The 15507-nt window shown below is 47.9% G+C and overlaps 1 protein-coding gene across 1 annotated transcript in view; it reads right to left on the bottom strand.

The window, feature by feature from the left end:
* SCARB2 (scavenger receptor class B member 2) overlaps positions 1-15507 on the bottom strand; it is a 75117-nt gene that overhangs the window by 52831 nt on the left and 6779 nt on the right. The window contains exon 2 of the mRNA XM_045993844.1: positions 535-692. Coding sequence (XP_045849800.1) covers positions 535-692 — 158 coding nt within the window. The remainder of the gene's footprint in view (positions 1-534; positions 693-15507) is intronic.

Genomic DNA, 15507 nt, shown 5'->3' with positions numbered 1-15507 from the left:
ATGCTTAAAGTGGTTCTCCCACCTCCCCCGTGTTCAGAATTGGTCATCTCTGCCAGAGGCTCTAACCTACCCTGCCACTTGGTTATCTCTCGTGCCCAGGAGGGGTGGGGAAATGAGCGAGTAGGAGACAAACACAGAATTCCAGGACCTGGTCTAAAATGGTATGTGGGGGACGGAAGGAGAGGAAGGCCCTAAAAGTCATCAAAGAGAATCAAGGGGTAACCTTAAAAGGGTTGGGGACAGGGAAGAGCTCTTCGTGGCTCAACAACCAGTTTCGGCCAACTCGGGAGGAGGCAGCTGCGTTCCTAACCCTACCAGGTTGAGACTGGCTCTAGTTCGCAAAGCCTTTCTCTGTCAAGGTGTCACAGGCGTGTGCCCAGCGCCAGCAGCATTTCAGCCAGACGTCACCAAACCAGTGCTCCGCATGCAGCACACAGAGGACGCTCGTGGGAAGAGAAGTGGACTCCGCCCCAGCGGGGTCACCCCGTATTTCCGGCTGGTGCGGCAGGATGTGGTCAGGAGGTCCGGACTCACCTGTACGTATACGGCCCCACTTCTTCTAACCGAGGGATCTCCCCTCTGAGGATCTCCTCTGGATTGGTGACGTTGAAGAAATAGAACTGGGCATACACAGGCAGAGGGGGCTTCTTCCAGGAGTCAAAAGTCTCGGAACCATTCCTTAACACAATATTCTAGGGGAGAAAACCAAAAGGAGATGGTGTCAGGCAGTTGGCTTTGAACAAAGAGGCAGAGAGAGGGACACTCCCTGCTCTGATCTCGGGGCTCACTCACTGTTCCCACAGGCATTCAACTGAGGTCCTTTGGGAGGAAGGCCATGCCTCGGGTCAATAGGAAGCCCACAGCCCTATTAAGCCATAAAAGGTCTTCAGTAACTATCTGTAGTAAAGGAAAGACGGTAGCCACAGCTCACGGGTACAAATGGTGTTACCAAAACCAAGGTCACAGATTGAACACCCAAAAGGTGCTATTGACTTTGTCATGAAGATCCCACGGATGGTACAGCTGCGGAGGAAAGTAGGCCATTCGGAGAAGCACCGCACACTCCTAGCTTGCCCGCGTGGTAGCACGACAAGTTGACGGGCCCAAGACGGCTGGATTTGGTCCTTCCGTGAGAGGTAGAACCACAGCCATTCCGACCACCTCCACCAGCAGGGGGTTCGCAGGAATTTTCTCATTCAGCCCCTAACAAAACCATAACGTAGAAATGCCTATCCCTGTTTCAAAAGATGAGGAAGCTGAGCCTTACCGATGTTACGTGCGGAGGGGTCCTTTATCTACAATCCTTCCTTCATTTCCCGTCTTTACTATGTGTTATGTGTCCCTCCCAAACTCATATCTTGAAACCCTAATGCCTAGTACTTCAGAATATGACTGTATTTGGAGGCAGAGTCTTTATTTATTTTTTTAAACAATTTTTTTTTAAAGATTTTATTTATTTATTTGACAGACAGAGATCACAAGTAGGTAGAGAGGTAGGCAGAGAGAGAAGAGGAAGCAGGCTCCCCGTGGAGCAGAGAGCCGGATGTGGGCCTTGATTCCAGGACCCTGGGATCATGACCTGAGCCGAAGGCAGAGGCTTTAAACCACAGAGCCACCCAGGCACCCTGGAGGCAGAGTCTTTAAAGAGAAATCCGAGGTTCAGTGGGGTCGTTCAGGTGGGCTGTAATCCAGTATGATTGGTGTCCTTATAAGAAGGAGAGCTTAGGGCTAAATACACACAAAGGAAAGAGCATGTGGAGACACGAGAAGACAACACTGAAGAGAGAGAGGCTTCAGGAGACATCCACCTCGACGAAACCCTCATCTCAAGACTTTCAGTATCCAAAACCATGAGACAATGAACTTCCTTCATTCCAGTCTGTGGTATTTGTTACAGCAGCCCTAACAAACCCATACATCTTGGTCCCCCATGGGAGGAGTATAGTTCACCCTACTGACTTCTGGCTTGGCCAAGTGACTTGACTTGACCAGTGAAATGTGGGTGGGATGGCAATGCCCCAATTTTGGGCTCAGGTCTCAGAAAGCATGGCTGGTTTCCACCAATCAGCCTTCGCCAAGAGAAGAGCACACTTCAGGTGGCTGTGGATCCTTCAGCCAAGGCCCTAAAATGGTGATGTGTGGACCAGACATGAAGCCTGGAGTCCAGCCCAGCTCAGCTGAGCCAGCCAAGCTCCGTGTGCAGCCACCCGCACACCACGAGGGCGAAACAAATGTCACGGTCCTAAGACGCCAAGACTTGGAAATTGTGTGTTGCGCAGCATTGCAACGGAAGCCCGATTAACACAGCACTCCAGGTTAAGAGACCGAAACTTACTGTGTCGCAGTCCTAACCGTCCTCAACTGGTCAGTGGGGGAAAATCTTCATTTTTTAGGGTATTAAAGTACATAAGAAAGATAAAGAGACAGACTGAGAATAAGCAACCCAAAGGATGAACAGTCATTAACTCTTGAGTATTGGGAATCTGGACCCTTGTTATTTCCTCCTTGGTAAATTTCAGTATCCTCCAACTTTTTTACAACCAATGAAGAAACAGACATTGAAAACATTTTCAGAAGAAAATCAAAAGAGGTAAACAATTTTAAAAAGAAAATCAAGAGGAAAATGGGATTGACCCGTACGGACAATGCAAGGCCAGTGGTGAAGCAGTGAGACTAGAATGTAAGAGAAGCACGCACTGAGGTCACCTGCAGCCGGGAGGCTCCAAGTGACAAGAGACAAAGGGACCGGACTCAAAACATGTGCGATACCATACGCTACCCTGTACTGTGACACAGCACAGGACAGAATGTCACATTTTAACGTCTAGGCCTCCGACTTACTAGAAGGAATGATACAGCTCCAGTATTAAATAGAGACTCTGCAGGGAAGAACAAAGTGGCTCTGGGAAGGGCAGATGCAGAGAACCCAAGCTCGCTGAAGCCAAGTGTGGTCTGGGGGGCTGGACATAATCTTACATCCCTGAGTTGGCCATGCCCTAGAACTGGGGATTATTTGTGGTTTGGCAGCTGCTCAAAATGTCCAATGGTCAGATTTCTCTTCGAACAACACAGTATTGAAATATTTTGGTTTTTGCTATCAGTAGTGATTTTCTCAGATGAGATCAGATCGCCAAGACAGAAAAATTTAAAGACAAACCATGAAAGTCCTTTCCTCCAACTTTCCGCATTCAGCTCAGCCTTTCCTGGGTGAAGTCCTCCCCACGGCCCGGCATGCCTGGGTCTTGCTAGGCCCAGCCCCTGGGCAGCTGAATCACTAACTTCAGGCAGTTTTTTTTTTTTTTTTTAAAGATTTTATTTTGACAGAGAGAGATCACAAGTAGGCAGAGAGGCAGGCAGAGAGAGAGGGGGGAAGCATGCTCCCTGCTAAGCAGAGAGCCCCATGCGGGGCTCGATCCCAGGACCCCGGGATCATGACCTGAGCCGAAGGCAGAGGCTTTAACCCACTGAGCCACCCAGGCGCCCCACTTCAGGCAGTTTTGTTTAGAAGCTTGTGGTCTTTTATTTCATCTCCTATCTTAGTTATCTGAAGAGGAGCTGGGGAGAGAGAGTCACGCTGAGAGAGCGAGAGAACCGCAGAACTGCAAAGGTCCTGAGGTTGACAAGATGGAACTCCGGGGCTCCGGCAGGGTAAGGGGGTGTGCCGAAGGTCAGCGCTGGAGCTGGAATCCTGCGCGGCTCTTCTCTACCCTCCGACCCTATTTCTGCATATAACAGTTTTTAAAAATGGGTGCAAATATACACTTCCTTTTTTACTTTTTAAAACTGTATTTCAACATAACTATGCTTGCAGAAATGCACTCATACTGATAATATATAACTCATAATAGAATGCAATTTAAGTGTAACTTATCCTACACAATTTAGACCAAAAACTTGGTACATGGTTTGAATTATACTATACATCTTCGTGGTACAAGTTGTACGGTCGAGTTTCTCCACCAAAGTGTATACATGTTAGCCTCCAGAAATAGCTTAGTAACATGAACTTAGCCTACCTAAAACCAGTATGTTAACTATGAGAAATCTAATATATAAATTATAATTCATCTTCTAGAGGATTTTGAAGGTCCAAAGATATTTTTTAAGTTGTCTGACTTCATTAAAATAAGGAGCTCTTTCGGGGCGCCTGGGTGGCTCAGTGGGTTAAAGCCTCTGCCTTCAGCTCAGGTCATGATCCCAGAGTCCTGGGATCGAGCCCCACATCGGGCTCTCTGCCTGGCCGGGAGCCTGCTTCCCCCTCTCTCTCTGCCTGCCTCTCTGCCTACTTGTGATCACTGTCTGTCAAATAAATAAATAAATTCTTTAAAAAAAAAATAAGGAGCTCTTTCTCTTGTCCATAAATTTCCAGAATGGGGCAAGGCAAGGACATCCTCTCCTCCATGAATGCCTTGGGTATCTCCTTTCACTGGATGCATCATGCCTTCTTTTGAACCCAATAACACATTACATTGGGATTTCTTAGGGGAAAAAGTGGTCAGGACCAAAAACATCTTCTAAAAATCAAAGTTAAAAGGGATCAACACAAAGCAGCCCAAACCTGTGACCAAAAATGAGAAGGACAGTGCATCTACTCAGTGTGGAATTGAATGAGGTTAACTGTTGGCTTTTTCAAAAAGAAGGCGCTAACCCACAAAGACCCAAAGAAAGGGTCTTTTTTTTTTCTTTGATCTTCCCCATAGTGTCTAGAATGATGCAGTTCTTGGAGAAATTATCTATTCAACCAACAAAACAGAGTACTGGAATACTTGGTCACAGGACACCTGGGGGGCTCAGTGGGTTAAGCGTCTGCCTTCGGCTCAGGTCACGATCGCTGGATCCTGGGATGGAGCCCCGCGTCAGGCTGCCTGTTCAGCAGGGAGTCTGCTTCTCTGTCTCCCTTTGCCCCTCCTCCTGCTTGTGCCCTCTCTCGCTCTCTGACAAATAAATAAATAAAATCTTTTAAAAAAGAGAGAGAGAGAGAACAATTAAACACTAGCTTCCACCGACTTTGCGTGTAAGACGTTGGGCAAGAAGAATTTCTTTCTTTCTTTGAGAGAGAGAGAGAGAGAGCAAGCACGAGAGTGCCAGGCTTTACACCCAGCACGGAGCCCAACACAGGGGCCAATCCCAGCACCCTGAGATCACGACCCGAGCTGAAATCAAGAGGCGGCCACTTCCACCACTGGGCCACGATGGCGCCATGAGCAGTAGTTGACAGGAGGCCATCAGAGAGGTGCCAAAGAAAGGCATGGATGGTCACACGTGAAGTCACAGTGCCAGATCTTACAAGAGTAGATCCCAAGTCACAAAGCCAAGGGAGCTTTAACGTGTACCCAGAGCAGGTGTCTGTTCCCTGGACATTTTAGTTACATTCAGATACTGGAAAGCAATAGCTTCATTATAATCACATAAACCTGGGAAATCTAGCACCTGTCAGTTTGTGCATCTTATCAGTAAACCAGAACCCTAAAGAGCTAAGTGCAGCAGTTCCTTTCGTGGGTGGAAAAAAATCCATGTCCCTCCAAGACCCTCTTCCTAACGACTATCTGAAGCAGTGCTATACCCTTGGTGTTCTTGCAAAACATAGAACTATGAATGCAAATCATCAAAACACTGTGTAAATGCTAGGCATTATCAGAGATAACCCATTCTAAAAGCACACCCCCTACTTGGGCGAATACTGACCCACACAGGCAAGTAATTCCGCGATATAAGGTAGTATGCGATCGCTGGTCGATGAGGATGCCAGAAAATGGTCTCGACGGTGCTTAGAGAAGGGACTCTAAGAACTGAGACAGAGAACGGCAGTCCTTACAGTGGGCCAGGGAGAATGAATAAACATTTAGCAAACAGAGGGAGGTCACGAGGGTGGACACCTTATGGACAGCCGGGGTTGGTTCCACTATCCTCTCTGTCCTGGCAGAGTGGGCCCTTCCTGCCTCCCCGTTCCGTGTCCATCTCTCCCAGAACCCTCCGCGTAATTGGAAAGATAGTGGGCGTAGAGAACGAGACAACAAAACATACAGAGATGGGACAGCAGTGGGTGTGACTGTGTGTCATATCAAGTAGGGAGATTCACTTAGAGAGAGAGGTTCGGGTCACAGGAGCCTAGGTTTCATCTGACAGGAAGTGGGGAGCCATGGGAGGTTTTGGAGCTGCAGAGTTTTATCAAGAGCCGGGCACTATACTGCCCTTTATCTCAGTAATTCCCTGAATGGCCTAAAAAGTGAAAATCATTTTCCCTGTTTTACACTTCAGAGACCAAAGCTCCAAGGTTAGGAGAATGCCTCAGGTTTGCAAGGTGGAGTCAGTCTCCCACCAGGACTCACTTCAAACCTGAGCTCCTGGCGATGCTGAATTTTACCAGAGCCCCACATTCCTGGAAAACGGTAAATGGTTCAGGCACCCCCCTCCCCTTCTGTGTTCCAGGAAATGGTTTACTGCAAAAAAAATTCCCCCTAGAACTGAGATAAGGTTCCCCCATTGTTTATCCCTCCTTTAGCTGACCAGGCCAGATGCAGACTCTCCACACTCCCATGGTTTTTTTTTTTTGTTTTTTTTTTGGCCTCCTAACTAATTAGTTGAACCGTATATTCCCACCGATCGACGGGAACAAGATGCCTGTTAATGTACAACATGGTGACTATAGTTAATAACTCTTTCTGGTATACCTGAGATTTGCTGAGAGAATGGATCTTGGGTGTTCTCACTCCCCACCCCCAACACACACACACACACGTGCGCGCACAACTGTGGAGGAGATGGATATGTTAATTAGTATGATTATAAAAATCACTCCACAGTGTAGATGTTATTCAGAACATCAGGTTGTACATCTTAAATGCATACAGTTTAAAAACATGTTTTAATTTAAGTATAGTTGATACACAACATTACAATTACTTTCAGGGGTACAACATCGTGATTCAGTAAATTGTACATAATACTATGCTCGCCATTTGCCACCAAACGAGTGAGGCTACCATTTGCCACCCTCCGGTATTAGTACAATACCACTGACTATGTTCCCTACCTTTGCCTTTTGTTTCCTGACTTACTCATTCCATAACAGGAAGCCTGTATTTCCCACTCCCCTTCACTGACTTTGTTTTCCAGGACCATACATGAAAGTGAACTCAAAATGGATGAAAGACCTTACATGTGAGACCTGACATCATAAAAATCCTAGAAGAGAGAACAGGCAGTAATTTCTCTGACATTAGCCAAAGCAACATTTTTCTTGGTAAGTCTCCTCGGGCAACGGGAACAGAAGCAAAAATAAACTATTGGAACGACACCAAAATAAAAAGCTTCTGCACAGTGAAGGAAACCACCAATAAAACAAAAAAGGCAAACTACTGAAGAGGAGAAAATATTTGCAAATGATATATCTGATAGGGGATTACTACCCAAAATACACAAAGAACTTACACAGCTCAACACCAACTATGTATAATTTGTATTTGTCAATCATACCTCAACAAGGTGGGGAAAAAAAATGCTCATTAGCCAAACTCTGGTTAAGTTTCTCTCCTTCCCAGCCTTGTTTACTCTCCTTCATTGCCAGCAAAATTGGCTCCAGCAGATCACTCTGTCCGTGTTCTCCCCACCGCATGTTCCCTGCTTCCTACTGCACTAGTCCTTTCAAATAGTCTCTCCTCACCTAGGCTGGATTTTTTATTTGAAGCTCGTAACTTTTGTGCCACGTTGCCTATTTTGAGTCGACACAGGCAGGCGAGAGGTGTTTTAAAAGGTTAAGTGGGTCCAAGTGGGAAGGAGGGGTTGGCTAGGATGATCCTAAGGATGAAATGAGGTTTCAGCAGAGTGCTTATCTCAGGCCACGCCCAAAACGCTCAATGAATGGTAACTGTGATCTTGATTATTGCCACCTTCAGGGTGGGGGTCAAAGTTCTCGGTTTAAATGAAACAAGGAATCCTGTCCGTTACAGTCCAGCAACTGTTAAACAATAAAAGACAAAAGAAACCACACAGGAAGTCTTTAGTCACGATCCTCTCTTGTAGCTCCGTCTGTAATTCAGTTTAGGTTGAGACAACGAGGAATTAGCATAAAATCAGAAATAACCAAAATGTCAAGCGGAAAAGAATGATTTAGTAAATACGATACCTCACAGGCTGGAGGAGAAAGCAACCATTAAAATGATAAAGACAACACAGAAATAAGGCACAGGCTCACGATCTATGTTAAAGGGGACAGCGTAGAATATGTTTGCATGTGCACAAGACTGACAGATAAAACGCAAACATGAAAATATGGAGGAGGGGTAAAATGCAGATAATTAAAAATGTTGATGTTTTAGCTGCCATCAACATCTCTAAGCCTCTACGCTAACCATCTATTCTCACGCATCTCTATGGGACAGGACCAGGAGGGGTCTTCCATTCTCCCTCTTATGTATTTCTGCATAGTTAGGATTTTTTTTTTTTTAACAGCAGAAATAAATGCCTTCTGGAAGTTGAAAAAATAATCATGCCCTTATTTTCTCTTTTAAGTGAAAATCAAAGACAGAAACTCGGATTCTATAAAATGTCATTAATAGGGTCTGAGGGAGAGGAGAGGGACCCACAGAGAACCAACTTCATCTGGGCTTTTCCTCTGTTCTTGCAAAACAAAGGCGAGGCTGATGTCGCCAGCTGCACCGGCTGCTCTCCCACAAAAGCTCCAGGAGCCGCCATCCCCCCCCCAACCCCCCCCCCCCCCCCCCCCGAGGTTCCTTCCCCCATCACTGCCCGGAAGGCCGACTGAGTGCGCTGCCTTCCTTGCTAACTCCTCCAGACAAGCATCCCAGTCTGCGAAGAATTTCGGAGTCAGAAAGGACCTGCAGTCTCATTTACCTATTAAAGGAAAGAAAACCGCCTCGGAATCACAAACCTCGAAAGAGCCAGCAAGTGTGCGTGCACGGATGGGTTAGCGGCGCGAGGTGATCTCCTCTGGTTTGCGTCCAGCTCTTAGGCCACGAACATCCAAAGACAAGGAGAAGCGTTTCCAGGAAGGAGGGCTAAATCCTTCCTGGAAGAGAGGGTAAAGCTGGCTGGTTTTACAAAAGTCTGATGTGAACTTGCTCCCCGGGGTCTCAAGGCGACCAGGGCAGTTTGGGGATAGAAACGAACATGGAGCGTCCTTAACTGAACAGCGCAAATGCACAGCCGAACGACGGACGCGATCCTTGACAGCCCGCCAGAGCCACACGGGGAAGAGGTTCTGGTACAACCTGGGGCTCTGCTCGCCATCTGCCTCCGGCCTTCCCCCCCATCGCCATGCCCCCCCCCCCCCCCCCCCGCAAACACTCTCAGTGGAGTCAACACCCACACACGTCTCACTCCTTCTTCCATCCAAGTCCTGCCTTCTTCGATGTCGGCCTTTCCTGCACCTTTAATGTGTCTCCTCTCCTCTACCCAACGATGCTCAGTGCTTGTCGAGTCCCAGAGCGGACCGCATGTCGGGTGTGTGCACACAGCAAGTGCAGACGGGGAAAGGGAATGAAAGAACAGAGGGAAGCTCATAAATACAGTGACCTCCTTACTTTTTTTAAGATTTTATTTATTTATTTGACAGACAGAGATCATAAGTAGACAGAGAGGCAAGAAGAGAGAGAAAGTAGGGAAGCAGGCTCCCCACTGAGCAGAGAGCCCGATGTGGGGCTCGATCCCAGGACCCTGGGATCATGACCTGAGCCGAAGGCAGAGGATTAAACCCACTGAGCTACCCAGGCATCCCTGACCTCCTTATTTTTATCTTCTTCCTCTGACATTCACCTCGGGCACCCTTACTACTGGGGCCGGCTCCCACTTCCAGAGTCTCTAGGCGACAGGGGCTGGGCTAGGGCGTTGGGCCATCATCTCTTAAGTCTGACGTGGACCCTGCAAGATAAAAATTCCCATTTTTCAGATAAGGAAGTGGTGGTGCTGGCGTTCCCAAGGTCACACAGCCAGGAAGTCAAATCGAATCTGACCCGGTCCAGGTCTGTGGGTTTGCAGACCCCATGCTTGGCCCCTCTAGCAGCTGCCCCGAGACCAAATCCCCAAGGGAAGAGCTGCCAGATCTAGCGTTTAAGAACAGAGGACAGCCGAGTGCACCCCGAATACCGCACGGAGCGTGTCACAAAGTACTTTCGTTCTTAGGTGATGCTTGCAGGATTCAGGGCCAAAAACCGGGCATCTGCACCTTATACTCAAATAATTCCAGAAAAAGGCTGTCGGAGAGAGATGAAGTAAATATGGCAGATGGTAACAACCAATAAACCGAAGTGAATCGAAATTTTGCAAGAGACGTACTCACTCAAATATTATGCCCGCTCATCTGGAATTCAGACGTGACTAGGCATCCTGCGTTTTACCCGGCAACTCCACCCCCGGAGACTGTGAATCATGCAGAAACCCCAGCAGAGACTCCCCGCTTCCTGGGGAGTCAGGCCTTACCTCTGGAGGGAAGGAAACCAGGGCAGCTGTGTGGAGTCATGGCCAACTGCCAGGATGGAACAGACAGTGAGCGGCCGACCAAAGAGAAGCCCGGTAGTGTCTCTGCCCCGTCATGCTAATGAGCCCCAAAAAAGCACCTCAACCACCTGCCAGAGGATGGTCCAGAAGAGGGCTTCATTTTGACCTGGAACTTCTAATTTCTACCCCCAGATCCTCTGAGCATTTGACTATACACTCCCAGGGGCTTGTTCCTCAATGGATGGATTTAGAAACGAACAAGTAATAACCCTAACCTTGAGCCTGGAGAATGTCTGGCACCAGAAGTCATTAATTCTGCCCAAGACAACAAACCAGTTCCCTTGGTCACAGGGAGCCCTTTGCACAATTTAAACATGAAAATGTGTTTTGGGAATAACTGATCTTCCTCATGGAAGATTCTGCTGTGGTGGTGACCGTTACCACTCAAACCCTGTCATCAACCGAGTTTTCCAGTTACACAGAATTAAATCTCAGGGCAAGGTCCTAAATCAGTTTTACCATGTGACGTGGATATTGCTTATAAATCGTACCCAAGTGGAACATGATGGATTTTTCCAGGCGTAATACTGTAGTACTACTACCAAAAGAGAGATGAGGAAGGTTATTGAGTCGTGTGGTGAATCTACAGTGTCAACAACCAAATTAATCATTTCAACCAAAAACCTTGTTTTCAGCTAATTAGCCAGTACGTATAGATTGAGAGATTTGTATGTGCCTAACAGACATGGGCCCTGTTCTGATGAAGAAATTTAGCTAAGGACACAAAACTGCCACGCGTGAAGCAGCCAGTGAACACTGATGTGCGAGGCCCAGTAATTCAGCCCAAGGAAGGTAATAATTATTTGGATCCTCTCAGTTGTATGGACCCATCCTAAAATCCCCATCTGGACATCCCACAGTGTGACCAAAAATGGACCTATGATTTTTCTCCCCTAATTAATCCTAAACCCTGTCCATCTCAACTCCTGACCCAGAGGTGGCCTGGGCAGCAGCAATACTACAGACAGTCTCTTCTCCAGGCTCCTTTCAAATCCATTCTCCACCTCAGCTTCCAGAAAGTTCTATCAAACGTGTCTATGGGAGCAGACACTCTCACCAGTGCTCACAGGATAAAGTCCGAGGTCCTTCCCCTGCCTCACTCAGGGGACACAGCAGGTCACCAGCCATCATCTGTCATTCCCTCATAGGCACTTTTTTGCGTCAGCGACACTCAACCACCCCCTGCTCCCAGGGTAGAAGCTGGATCAGCTGCTTGGTGTGGGAGCTGCCCTGACGTGATACAGCCACAAGACACAACACATCCAGGCCAGCCCGACAGAGATCTTTCCGGAAGGCAGCACTAGGAGGGTTGCTGAACCAGCTGTCCTGGTATAAGCCACTTGCAAATGATAAGAATAAGAATAAGAAAATGGTAAGAATAAGATAATGCATTAGGCTTAGACCTGAATAGGTAATACTTTTAAGGCAACTTCCAGGATTCAAGAGCACTGCTGGTTGTTCTGTTGGCTCAACAGAGAGCCACTGAGTAGTTACACACAACCTGACCATCCACATCGCTGTCTACACGGTCTACATTCACCCCGAGATAACACAGACCAACCCTGACAACCTGGCTTAATGGTGTGGGAACGGTTCTCGCTAGACTCCCAGTTAATAAAACTCACCAAATACCAAAATACCAGCTGGTTTGCTTTTTTTAAAAAAATTTCTCCCTGAGGGGCACCTGGGTGGCTCAGAAGGTTGAGCATCAGCTTTGGGCTCAGGTCAGGAGGGATCCAGCCCTGCCTCTGGACGCCTGCTCAGTGGGGAGCCTGCTTCTCCTTCTGCTGCCCCTCCCCACCCCTTGGGGTGAGCGCATGCGCAAGCTCCCCCCCGCCCCCCCCCCAGCTCCATGCGCAGCATGGGCGCGGGCTTTCTCTCTCAAATATCTTTAAAAATAAATAAAAAATTTTTTTCTCCTTGAAACGAAGCAAACCCAATGCAGACTCTCGTAGTAATGTGAGTCCCTTGTACTGCTTACCTTTCTTAATTCTCTGCTGCGGGAAAAGAAAGAAGCTGCCTTCCGCATCCCACCCTAACTCTCTGACCTTATTTTCACTCCGGAGCAGATGCACTGGCATTTTTAATGTCACTGTTGATGAGCCCATTTGGCTTTAATTGCAATTGTAATACTTTCAGCTAATGAGATGTGACAGTTGACATCCACACATTAGTTCATGCGGAAGCTTCTACTCTGTCTGTAAATGACAGAAGGGACAACGCGTGCAACAGCCGTCCCCAAAAGCCCCGGCTACAAAACAGCCGCTAGGTGACTTTTGTTTAAATTTAGGTTTTATTTATTTATTTGACAGAGAGAGAGAATGAGAACAAGCAGGGGGAGCAGCAGGCGGAGGCAGAGGGAGAGGCAGGCTCTGAGCAGGGAGCCCGCCGTGGGGCTCGATCCCAGCACCACCTGAGCCAGCCACCCAGGTGTCCCCCACCCCCCAAGACGACTCTTTAAACGTTTCCATGTGATAAAAAATGTGAAGCCAGGGCTGAGAACTGCCAGCCTAAAGGGAGAGAAAGCAGCCACCAGATGGAAACCGAATCAAGGGTGGGTGACCCCTGGAGAAACAGCTGTGCGTGCAGATGTGTGTGCGGAGGGAGTGGCTGAAGGAGCGGATGAGGAGGAGGATTTTTTTTTTTTAAGATTTTATTTATTTATTTGACAGAGAGACATCACAAGAGAGGCAGGCAGAGAGAGAGAGGAGAAAGCAGGCTCCCTGCTGAGCAGAGAGCCCCATGCGGGGCTCGATCCCAGGACCCTGAGATCATGACCTGAGCTGAAAGCAGCGGCTTAACCCACTGAGCCACCCAGGCGCCCCGAGAAGGAGGATTTTTAAGACGTGACTCAAGAAGTGACCCGTGAAAACAATGCCTGGTTCCGTGCCTAACCCGTAGAGCCACTCTGCTGTTTCACAACCCGTTGGGCTGTGATTACATCTCACATCGACGTAAGTGATGCCTTCGTCGCCTGTTAGATCGTGGTCTCCTCTACCTTCCAGTACTGTTGATTATCAGAAGACGGCGTCAGAAGCAACTCCCCTTAAAGTGGGCCTCGCCAGAGCGGTAACCCTGCTCTAACAATGGCCTTCCGCCTTTCCTTCTCTAGGGAGCGCGTGACACGCAGATGCTGAATGGGCCAGGTGGGATGGTGGGTGACGCCGACGCGGGTTTGCCCATCTGGTTGGTGTCAAACCCCGGCGATAATAGTCACTTCTTCAGAGAACCGTGCCCTCTTCCATTTTTGCTAAACACACCACCCTCTCAGCCCCCTTTCATTTCCCTTCTTTTGGTAAAGAGATTCAGATACAAACAGGTTATTTCTCTCCTCTAAGACGAACAACAGAGCAGGCACGTAACGCAAAGGGCACCTTCCCTGGGCCTCCGAGGTAGGGAGCCGGCAGGAATGTGAGGGCCATGGGGACAGGGAGGGAGGTCCCCTCTGAAGGGCGGCCTCATCTGCCCAGACAGCTGTCACACTGGACGGCAGCGAGGTTAGCACTCACAGCATCCACATGCTTCAGGAGAAGCTGGAAACCTGGACTAGTGGGCAAAGGTTCTAGATTTTAAAGGTACAGTGAGGCAACGACCACTGGCCTACAGAGTATAACGAAACTGTGAAGATAAACAACTGCATAAACCATAACAGGCAAACAAGATCATCCCCAAGGATGTGTGTTCACCTACTCGTCCTCGCATTCACCAAGTAATACTTACGAACGTCTGTTTTGCACAACGTTGCACTGGATGGTATGGGAGGATGACACAAAGCTGTACATGACAGGGCCCCCGCCTTCAAAGGGAGCTTTCAAGCCAGCTTTAAGTACTAAAGTGTGTCCTACGGATTGACATAGGGACTGACATCGTCATAGGCAGGGCTGAGGCTAGAGGCAACTTTTCCAATAATTCAATTATAGAGATGGGCGTGGTCTTGTCTAGTTTTAGCACACGGGGTGTGAAGACAAGAGAGTCGCTGCAGCTACAGCACGGAGGACCCAAACTACGAACTTGACCCATGGGCTGGTGTGGAGACTGAAGGTATGTACAACCCACTAAACAACATCCTGGTGGCTTGATTAGTTACATAGTTTCTGAATTGTTCTTACGGAAATGTAACAGAGATACTATGTTTTTTTTTTTTAAAGATTTTATTTATTTATTTGACAGAGAGAGATCACAAGTAGGCAGAGAGGCAAGCAGAAAGAGTGAGAGGGAAGCAGGCTCCCTGCCGAGCAGAGAGCCCGATGCGGGACTCGATCCCAGGACCCTGAGATCATGACCTGAGCCGAAGGCAGCGGCCTAAACCACTGAGCCTAAAAATCAGCATAATTGATTAGATGAAAACCAGATGAGCAGCTCTCAAAGTGTGGTCTGAGGACCTCTGGGGGTCCCTAAGACCCTCTCGGGGGTCCACAAGGTGAAACTATTTTCATAATAATATTAAGACATTATTTGAAGAAAAAAAAAAAGACATTATGTGCCCTTTTCACACTCATTCTCTCATGACTGTAGACAGCAGTTTTCCAGAGGCCGTAAGACATGTAACGATGTCATTGCTCAGACAGCTAATACGTGCTTGGGTACTCTTGTGCTATAAAAATTTATCAGATTTGGGCGCCTGGGTGGCTCAGTGGGTTAAGCCGCTGCCTTCGGCTCAGGTCATGATCTCAGGGTCCTGGGATCGAGTCCCTCATCGGGCTCTCTGCTCAGCAGTGAACCTGCTTCCCTCTCTCTCTCTCGCTGCCTGCCTCTCTGTCTACTTGTGATCTCTCTCTGTCAAATAAATAAATAAAATCTTAAAAAAAATTTATCAGATTTAATTTCTGGTATTGTAAATATTGATAGATACAACTCACAGAAACACAAGCTCTTTGGGTCTTCAATTTAAGAGTGTAAAGGGGCCCACACCCCCAAAATTTGAATTAGATTATAAATTCTGCAAGGGTAAGATTGTGTCTGCTACACTCTTGGATCCACAGCTCCTAGCAC

Source organism: Meles meles, chromosome 2 (assembly GCF_922984935.1).
Source record: "Meles meles chromosome 2, mMelMel3.1 paternal haplotype, whole genome shotgun sequence".
NCBI classification, from domain to species: Eukaryota; Metazoa; Chordata; class Mammalia; order Carnivora; family Mustelidae; genus Meles; species Meles meles.
The sequence above is the reverse complement of the archived record's forward strand: the minus strand, read 5'-3'. Positions and strand labels throughout refer to the sequence as shown.